Source organism: Cebus imitator, unplaced genomic scaffold (genome assembly GCF_001604975.1).
Source record: "Cebus imitator isolate Cc_AM_T3 unplaced genomic scaffold, Cebus_imitator-1.0 Scaffold227, whole genome shotgun sequence".
Classification (NCBI taxonomy): Eukaryota; Metazoa; Chordata; class Mammalia; order Primates; family Cebidae; genus Cebus; species Cebus imitator.
The window spans coordinates 3,497,176-3,507,926 of NW_016107542.1; the positions used below are offsets into that span (position 1 = coordinate 3,497,176).

The 10,751-nt window shown below is 36.9% G+C and overlaps 1 protein-coding gene across 1 annotated transcript in view; it reads right to left on the reverse strand.

The window, feature by feature from the left end:
• Positions 1 to 4,160: 4,160 nt before the first annotated feature.
• The window catches only part of INSL6 (insulin like 6), a 30,279-nt gene continuing 23,688 nt past the window's right edge, over positions 4,161 to 10,751 (reverse strand). Inside the window, exon 2 of the mRNA XM_017496994.2 lies at positions 4,161 to 4,650. Coding sequence (XP_017352483.1) covers positions 4,292 to 4,650 — 359 coding nt within the window. The 3' untranslated portion in view covers positions 4,161 to 4,291. The remainder of the gene's footprint in view (positions 4,651 to 10,751) is intronic.

Genomic DNA, 10,751 nt, shown 5'->3' on the forward strand with positions numbered 1-10,751 from the left:
ACAAATCTTAAAACATTCCAAAAAAATTTAAATAATATGTCTTCTCTGACCACAATGAAATAAAACTAGAAAGCAATAACAAAAGCAATATAGCTAAAAGTGAAGTACCTACATCAAAAAAGGAAAACTTTAAATGAACAACTTAATGATATATCTTAAAAAACTAGAAAGGCAAGAGCAAGCCAAACCCAAAGTTAATAGAAAAAAAGAAACACCATAGCATACATAAATGGAATTGAAAAGAAACAAAAGATCAATGAAACAAGTTGGCTTTTAAAAGCCAAAAAAATCTGACAAACCTTTAGCAAGACTAACTTAGAAAAAAGAAATTCAAAGGATCATCAGAGGCTACAATAAGCAACTATATGCCAATAAATTGGGAGACCTACAAGAAATGGATACATTCCTATACACATACAGCTTACCAAGATTAAGACACGAAGAAATCCAAAACTTGTGAATAGACCAGTAACATGTAATATCATCGAAGCTATAATAAAAACTCTTCAAAGAAAGGCTCAGGGACCAATGGTTTCTCTGCTGATTTTAACATTTAAAGAAAAACTAATCCAATTCTCCTCAAACTAATCCAAAAAGTAGACATAGAATACTTCCAAACTCATTCTATGAGACCAATATTACTCTGATACCAAAACCAAATAAAGGCACATCAAAAAATGAAAACTACAAGCCAGTATCTCTGATGAACACGAATGCAAAAAACCTCAACAAAATACTAGTAAGCCAAACGCAACAACACATTTAAAAAATCATCATAACCAAGGAGTATTTATCCCAGGAATACAAGAATGGTTCAACATTTGCAAATCAATCATTGTGATACAGCAACAGAATGATGGACAAAAACCATATGATAATTTCAAATGATGCTCAAAAAGCATTTGATAAAAATAAAAACATCTCATGCTAAAAACCCTAAAAAAATTGAGTATAGAAGGAACATAACTCAACATAATGAAAGTCATATATGACAGACCCAGAGCTAGTATCATACTGAATAAAGATATACTCAATAGGGATGCAGAATAAGGAATAGGGAAAAACTGAAAACCTTTCCTTTATTATCTGGAACCTGACAAGGTTGTCTACTTTCACAACTTTTACTGAACATAGTACTAGAAGTCCAAGCTAGAGCACTCAGCTAAGAGAAAGAAACAAAGGACATCCAAATTGGAAAGGAAGAAGTAAAACTATCCTTATTTACAGGTGATACTGTATTTGGAAAAATGTTTAAAGACTCCAAAAAAAAAAAAAAAACCACTATTAGAACTCATAAACACATTCAGTAAAGTTGGAGGATACAAAATCAATAGACAAAAACCATTTCTATGTGCCAACAGCAAACAATCCGGACAAGAAATTATGAAGATAATCCCAGCACTTTGGGAGGCCAAGGCAGGAGGATTACTTGGGGCCAGGACCCCAGAGACCAGCCTGAGCAACATAGCAAGACTATGTCTCCACAAAAAAATATTTAAAATTATCCAGGTATAGTGGCATGCACCTGTAGTCCCAGCTACTCAGGAGTCTGAGATGGAAGAATCACTTGAGCCCAGGAGGCTGAGGCAGTAGTGAGCTGTGATCACATTACTGTACTCCAGCCTGGGCAACAGACCCTGTCTCAAAAAAAAAGGGCAATTTCTACTTATGATTTTATTGACATCAGTAGTACTGAACAAGATGTTAGTATTAAAATCTTGATCCAGTTCTACCACTAACTAGCAAGTAACTTAACATGGAGCCTCAGTAAGTTGCTTAATATTAAGGTATCTCAGATTTCTTTTTTTTTTTATTTTTTCCAATTTGGGTTTCCTTTAAGGAATCTATAAAATAAATGTGAGTGTTCTATCAAAATGTACCACATCGTTAGTGCAATTTTAAATATTAGAAGGCAGACTTAAACCAAAAAGCAAACTAAATACAACCTAACATACAAATTATTAAAAAGTGGGTAGGGAAGTATACAGCTATGCAAGTAACACACTTGGTTAATATCATGATTTTCTATATGGGACTTCTGATGTGTGTTTATAATAAGTAAGCTAACAAGCTGCACTTTATTCTTCTACCACAAGTACAGATGTATACCATTTCAAACTGGATTGTGTACATGGCTGTATTTTAGCCAAAGCATAGATAATTCTCAATAAATGGAGCATTTTCATCTAATGCTTAGCAGACCTACTCCACTACTGAACCATAATATAAGCTGTCATTTTGTATCTACATGGGTAGCTCCCTATATTGACAGATAATCACAGACTGTACCCTGAAACTGATTTAAAAAATCAACAATATTTATTAATGCACTGAAAGTATATATGACATAGACATAAGTGGAAAAGAACCTTTGTTGTAAGAAGTAATGAAGCCAAATAGAAATAAACAATTAAAAAGAACATTACAGCACATGTTTGGGAAAGAAACTAGAGAAAGATCTCAAGTGCTACTTAGCCACAAATTTATGGGTACAAAGTAGAAATTCCATTTTGGGTTCACTGGGTTACGTCTTGCTCTAATTCATAGTACTAAAATTATTTCATGTGTTGACAGGGAAAAAAACACCAAAAATTTAGTACTGTAACATCTACATTGAGTTGAGATATGCACCACTTGAATAGAAAAACTTCAACAATATTCATACAGTAACTCTATTACCAGTGGTTCTTGATCTTTAACCTACTTCAGAATAACCTAGAAGGCTTATAAACACAGATTGTTGGCTCCCATACCTAGAGTTTCTGATTCAGTAGGTCTGGTGTGAGACCTTAGGACTGCATTTCTAACAAGTTCTCACATGATGCTGATGCTGCTGGTTTGGTCAGGGACTATGCTTTAAGAATCTTTTCTACAGATTTCTCAATCAAATATTGAGAATTATATGTTGACTCACATTATATCAGTACCTTCAGAGCAAAGACAGGGTATCTTGCAGAGATTTTAGTTTAGATTCACTAAATTCTATTTTAAGTCCTCAGTAGAAATTGTGAAGAGAAACTAATAAAATTCAAGGAATTAGAAGCATAACTAGACTTCTAAGACCCATCAGTATGCTACATCCAGACCCATCTCACATGCAAGGATACACAAAGACTCAAAACAAAGGGATGGAGAAAAATTTACCAACCAAATGGAGAGCAAAAATAATAAATAAATAGAAAGCAGGAGTTGCAATTTTCGCTGATAAAATAGACTTTTAAGCAACAAAGATCAAAAGAAGCAAAGAAGGATATTACATAATGATAAAAGGATCAATGTAACAAGAAGAGCTAAAGATCCTAAATATATACGCACCCAATACAGGAATACCCAGATATATAAGACTTATAAAGAGACTTAGACTCCCACACAATAATAGCGGGAGACTTCAACATCAATATCAGACAGATCAATGAGACAGAAAGTTAACATCGATATCTAGGACTTGAACTCAGATTGGGAACAAGTAGACTTAATTAACATTTATAGAACTCTCCATTTTAAATATACAAAATATACACTCTTATCAGTACCACATCACACCTCTTTACAGGTTTAAATGAAATATTGGTTGGCTGCTTGTTAGTTATTTTCTTCCCTCATTTTTTTTTCCATGTCTCTATTACTAAACACAATTACAGGCATACCCATTTTTAGACTGCATTCTAGCCCGGGCAATAAAGCAACACCCCAGTTCTCTCTCCCTCTCCCTCTTCCTCATTCTTCTTCTCCTTCATTTTCTCTTTCTTTCTTTTTCTATTCTTTCTCTTTCTTCCTCTCTTTCTTAAAAACAAACAAACAAAAAAAAGAAGTGTAACTACTACTATAGTATAAGGGCTTCTACTAGGAATAGTAGTTGATTAGTTATTTTTAAGTTGGTGGGACAGATAGGTTGGCCTTTTGGAGTAAGCCTAACAGTCATGGGCATCAGTTTGTGTGTCATGCAGATGGAAAGCAGAAGGTTCCATAATTCACTAAATGTAGCTTAAGAGAGTTTCAACCATAATGACAAGAAGTGAACGGATAACTCTTAGATGTCTGCATGGATCACACCACCTCCAGAAATATCGCCTTCAAAAAGGTTGTGAAAACTAAGGAAAACAACAGGGTCACCAAAGAAAACACTAAGATTCTTATTACTACTATAAGGTATGGTCAAGTGCTTGCAAATATATTCAGACACTGTTCACAGTATATCACTTACAACCACAATTACAAAAAAAATAAAAATAAAAAAAGAGTAAGATAAATGTATTAAGCTTTTATTATGTTAGTATAATTTCTAAGATGGTTAGTATATCTTAGTCACAAGTGATGATCTTTCTTCCTTTAAGTTTTTAAAATCAATATATGGAAGACATGCAATACTAAGTTCTTCTCTTGTACATCCTGTAAGACAACACTTTTCTGAATATCCTCTGCGTTTTCTTTGGGGATGATTCCCCCAAAATAAATTGCTTAAGGTTTTAATTTTGTTTCTACTTTTCTTCTGAAATTTTGCATTCTCACGAATATACGGATTGATATTATGTGATGAAGAAAATTCTCTTGTCTTATCAAGGGGTGAGTATGGCTTTTTGTACTGATACTCAGGTAATGACTGCAATTCCCAACTGTTTACTGCTTCTTCCAAAGAGGCAGAAGTAGACACTGTTAAGAGAGAAGAAAAGAAATGCTCCTTTATTAAAATCTTCCTTTAGATGAAAATTGAGTATTGGAACAGTAAAATCAGCTAATTATTAAAAAATCAAGTAATCACATTTTAAATAAAGAATAGAAAGTATGGTTATTCAAAAGCAACATATATTTTAACTAAAGTAGGTGTAGTGTTTTCCTATAAAAAGGCTGTAAACCTTTGCTTATTTTTGTATTAACAATTTAAGATATCATCACGTCATAAAATTATTCATTTTAAAGTATATAATTCAATGGTTTTTAGTATATTCACAGGGTTGTGAAACTATGACCAGGATGTGAAACTATAAATCTAATTCCAGAACATTTATATACAAAAAGAAACCCTATGCCCATTACCAGTCATTTCCATTTCCATCTCCTACTATCCCCTGGCAGTCACCAATCTACCTTATGTTTCTATGGATTTGCCTATTTCATATTGAAAGCACACAATATAAGACATTTTGTGTCTCGTTTCTTGCACTTAGTATAATGTTTTCGAGGTTTACCTATAGTAGCATGTATCTTTTCATGGCTTAATATTTTCCATTGTATGGACATTCCACATTTTGTTAATCTGTTTGTCAACTGATGGACATTTGAGTGCTTTCCACTTTTTGGTCATTATGAATAGCGCTGATGGCCTGGCACAGTAGCTTGTGCCTGTAATCCCATCACTTTGGGAAGCCAAGGTGGGCAAATCATTTGAGGTCAGGAGTTCGATACCAGCCTCACCAACATGGCAAAACCCTGTCTCTACTAAAAACACACAAAAAATTAGCCAGGCGAGAGGAAATCGAAGATGGCCGATTAGACACAACTCCAGCGCACAACACCCAGTGAGAGAGATGCAGAAATCCAGAGATCTCCTAGCTCCAACCGAGGTACCAGGTGCATTTCAACAGCTCTGGTCCCATGGTGAACAAAGCCCACTCAGGGCAGACCGAGGAGGGGAAGGGTGCTGCTTCACCCAGAAAGTGCATCTGACCAGCGAGTCAGAGGCTTCCCTCTGACAAAGCGGTCCAGATACAGTGCTTCCCCCAAAGCCTCAGCATTACACAGAACAGGAGATCTTTGCCAGTCAATTACAAGCACAGAGTTGAATAAGAGCCTGCAGACTGAGCAATCCCCCCGTCCCTCTGCCCGGAGAGAGAGGTAGCTGTAAGCGGGAGCAGCTGGGTGGACCCGTACCCCATGACTGGAGAGAGAGGAAGCTGAAACGGGGAGACAGCCGAGTGCGGCTGGGCGGGTCCCTACCCTCCTCCACAAACCCCAGAGGGCTGAAGCTCTGACTCTAGTGGCTTGCGCAGCCAGTGCCACAGTCTGAGATAAACCCTGAATGATCCAGCCCGGTGGAGGAAGAGCACAACCCACCACTAGAGGGGTAGGACTGGGCTACATGTTTTAACAAAAAACACAGGGAGCCTACATAGCAACGGGATGGCATTCTTGACAACCCAGCAGTACCTACAGGTCAGCGGCCTAATTTCCCAGTATAAACAAAAAAAGACTGGAAGCTTCCCTAGTAACCTGACGGAGTCCCTAGAAACCCAGTAGCGCCTCCACAGGCAGACAAGCAACCTCATCAAGCAGCTCCCTGACACCACAGCCAAGCAAATCCACAAAGATGGGAAAAAATTAGCACAAAAAAAAGATGAAACCATCAAAGAGCAGAACACCTCTTCTCCTTCAAGGGATCACAACTCCTCAACACGGGATCACAACTTGACAGAGGAGTGCAACAAATTGACAGAAACAGGCTTCAGAAGGTGGATAATAAACTTTTCTGAGCTAAAGGAATACGTTCTAACTCAATGCAAAGAAACCAAAAACCTTGAAAAGAGGTTAGATGAAATGCTAACTAGAATAACCAGCTTAGAGAAGAACATAAACGACTTGATGGAGTTGAAAAACACAGCATGAGAACTACATGAATTAAGCAAACACAAGTTTTAAAAGCCGAATTGATCAAGCAGAAGAAAGGATATCAGAGATTGAAGATCAACTCAATGAAATAAAAAGAGAAGGCAAGATAAGAGAAAAAAGAGGGAAAAGAAATGAATAAAGCCTCCAAGAAATACGGGATTATGTGGAAAGATCTAATCTACCATTGATTAGTATACCCGAATATGATGGGGAGAATGAAACCCATCTGGAAAATACACTCCAGGATATATCCAGGAGAACTTCCCAAGCCTAGCAAGGCAGTCCAAATTTCAAATTCAAGAAATACAGAGAACTCCACAAAGATATTCCTCAAGAAGAGCAACCCCAAGGCACATAATCGTCAGATTCACCAGGGTTGAAATGATGGAAAAAATGCTAAGGGCAGCCAGAGAGAAAGGTCAGGTCACCCACAGAGGGAAGCCAATAAGACTCACAGCAGACCTCTTGGAAGAAACCTTACAAGCCAGAAGAGAGTGGGGACAATATTCAACATCCTTAAAGAAAAGAACTTTCAAACCAAAATCTCATATCCAGCCAAACTAAGCTTTGTAAGTGAAGGAGAAATAAAATCCTTTATGGACAAGCAATTATTGAGAGATTTTGTCACCACCAGACCTGCCCTACAAGAGCTCCAGAAAGAAACACTAAGCACGGAAAGGAACAAGTACCAGTCACTGCAAAAGCAAACCAGTTGGCAAAGACCAAAAATGCAATGAAGAAAGTGAGTCAACTAATGGGAAAGAAAACCAGCCAGTAACAAAATGGCAGGATCAAATTCACACACAGCAATATTAACACTGAATGTAAATGGCCTTAAATGCCCCAATCAAAAGACACATACTGGCAAACTGGATAAAAAGTCAGAATCCATTGGTGTGCTGTATTCAGGAAACCCATTTCACATACAAAGACACACATAGACTCAAAATAAAGGGATAGAAGAAGATTTACCAAGCAAATGGAGAACAAAAGAAAAGCAGGGGTTGCAATCCTAGTCTCTTAAAAAAAAAAAAAAAAAAAAAAAAAAAAAAAAAAAAAAAAAAAAAAAAAAAAAAAAAAAAAGGACACTACATAAAGGTAAAAGGATCAATCCAACAGGAAGAGTTAACTATCCTAAACATATAAGCCCCCAACACAGGAGCACCCAGATACATAAAGCAAGTTCTTAATGACCTAAAATGAGATTTAGACTCCCACACAATAATAGTGGTAGACTTCAACACTCCACTGTCAATATTAGACAGATCAACGAGACAGAAAATTAACAAGGATATCCAGGACTTGAATGCAGAGCTGGACCAAGAGGACCTGATAGACATATACAGAATGCTCCATCCCAAATCCGCAGAATATATATTTTTCTCAGCACCACATGGCACTTACTCTAAAATTGACCACATCATTGGAAGCAAATCACTCCTCAGCAACTGCAAAAGAACGGAAATCATAACAAACAGTCTCTCACACCACAGCGCAATCAGACTAGAACTCACGATCAAGAAACACACTCAAACCCACACAGCCACTTGGAAACTGAACAACTTGCTTCTGAGTGTCGACTGAATAAAAAATGAAATGAAGGCAGAAATAAAGATGTTCTTTGAAACCAATCCGAAAGAAGACACAACTTACCAGAATCTCTGGGACACTTTTAAAGCAGTGTCGAGAGGGAAATTTATAGCAATAAATGCCCACCAGAGAAGAGAGGAAAGATCTAAAATCGACACCCTATCATCAAAATTGAAAGAGCTAGAGGAGCAAGATCAAAAAAAAAAAAAAAAAACTCAAAAGCTAGCAGAAGACAAGAAATAACTAAGATCAGAGCAGAACTGAAGGAGATAGAGACACAAAAAAATCCTTCAAAAAAAATCAATAAATCCAGGAGCTGGTTTTTTGAAAAGATCAACAAAACAGACAGACCACTAGCCAGATTAATAAAAAAGAAAAGCGAGAAGAATCAAATAGATACAATAAAAAATGATAAAGGGGATATCACCACTGATCCCACAGAAATACAAACTACCCTCAGAGATTACTACAAACAACTCTACTCACATACCAGTAAACCAGAAAGAAATGGATAAATTCCTAGACACTTTTACTCTACCAAGACTAAACCAGGAGGAAGTTGAAACCCTGAATAGACCAATAACAAGGGCTAAAATAGAAGCGGCAATCAATAGCCTACCAACCAAAAAAAGTCCAGGCCCAGACGGGTTCACAGCCGAATTCTAGCAGATGTACAAAGAGGAGCTGGTTCCATTCCTTCTGAAACTGTATCAAACAATACAAAAGGATACAATACAATACAAACTGTATCAAACAATACTAACTCATTTTATGAAAGCAACATCATCTTGATACCAAAACCATGCAGAGACTCCACTAAAAAAGAAAACTTCATGCCAATATCCATGATGAACATTGATGCAAAAATCTTCAATAAAATACTGGCAAACAGATTGCAACAGCACATCAAGAAGCTTATCCATCACGACCAAGGAGGCTTCATCCCAGGAATGCAAGGCTGGTTCAACACACGCAAATCCATAAATGTAATCCATCACATAAATGGAACCAAAGACAAAAACCACAGGGTTATCTCGATAGATGCAGAGAAGGCCTCCAATAAAATTCAACAGCTCTTCATGCTAAAATGGTAAAAGCTATATATGACAAATCTACAGGCAATATCATACTGAACGGGCAAAAGCTGGAAGAATTCCCTTTGAAATCAGGCACTAGACAAGGATGCCCCCTCTCACCACTCCTATTCAACATAGTATTGGAAATTCTAGCCAGAGCAATCAGGCAAGAAAAAGAAATCAAGGGTATTCAATTAGGAAAGGAGGAAGTCAAACTGTCTCTACTTGCAGATGACATGACTGTATATCCAGAAGACACCATCATTTCAGCCCAAAATATTCTGAAACTGATAAGCACCTTCAGCAAAGTCTCAGAATACAAAATCAATGTGCAGAAATCACAAGCATGCCTATATACCAATAACAGAGAGCAAAATCAAGAGCAAACTCCCATTCACAATTGCTACAAAGAGAATAAAATACCTAGGAATACAACTAACAAAGGATATAAAGGACCTCTTCAAGGAGAATTTCAAACCACTGCTCAACAAAATAAGAGAGAACACAAACAAATGGAGAAACATTCCATGCTTATGGTTAGGAAGAATCAATATCGTGAAAATGGCCATACTGCCCAAAGTAATCTATAGATTCGACACTATCCCCATCAAGCTACCAATGACCTTCTTCACAGAACTGGAAAAAACCACTTTACACTTCATATGGAATCACAAAAGACTCCGCATAGCTAAGATAATCCTAAGCAAAAAGAACAAAGCCAGAGGCATCACACTGCCAGACTTCAAATTACACTACAAGGCTACAGTAATCAAAACAGCATGGTACTGGTACCAAAACAGAGATATAGACCAATGGAACAGAACAGAGACCCCAGAAGAAACACCACACATCTACAACCATCTGATCTTTGACAAACCCAGCAAAAACAAGCAATGGGGAAAACGACTCCATGTTTAATAAATGGTGTTGGGAAAACTGGCTAGCCATGTGCAGAAAGCAGAAACTGGACCCCTACCTGTCACCTTACACTAAAATTAACTCCACATGGATCAAAGATTTAAACATAAAACCTAACACCATAAAAACACTAGAAGAAAATGTAGGCAAAACCATTCAGGACATAGGCATAGGCAAGGACTTCATGACTAAAACACCAAAAGCAATGGCAATAAAAGCCAAGATAGACAAATGGGATCTAATTAAACTCCAGAGCTTCTGTACAGCAAAAGAAACCATCATTAGAGCAAATCGGCAACCAACAGAATGGGAAAAAAATTTTGCAATCTACCCATCTGACAAAGGGCTAATATCCAAAATCTACAAGGAACTAAAACATAAACAAGAAAAAAACAACCCCATCCAAAAGTGGGTGAAGGATATGAACAGACACCTTTCAAAAGAAGACATATATGAGGCTAACAAACATGAAAAATTCTTATCACTGGTCATTAGAGAAATGCAAATCAAAACTACACCGAGATTATCATCTCACACCAGTTAGAATGGCGATCATTAAAAAAT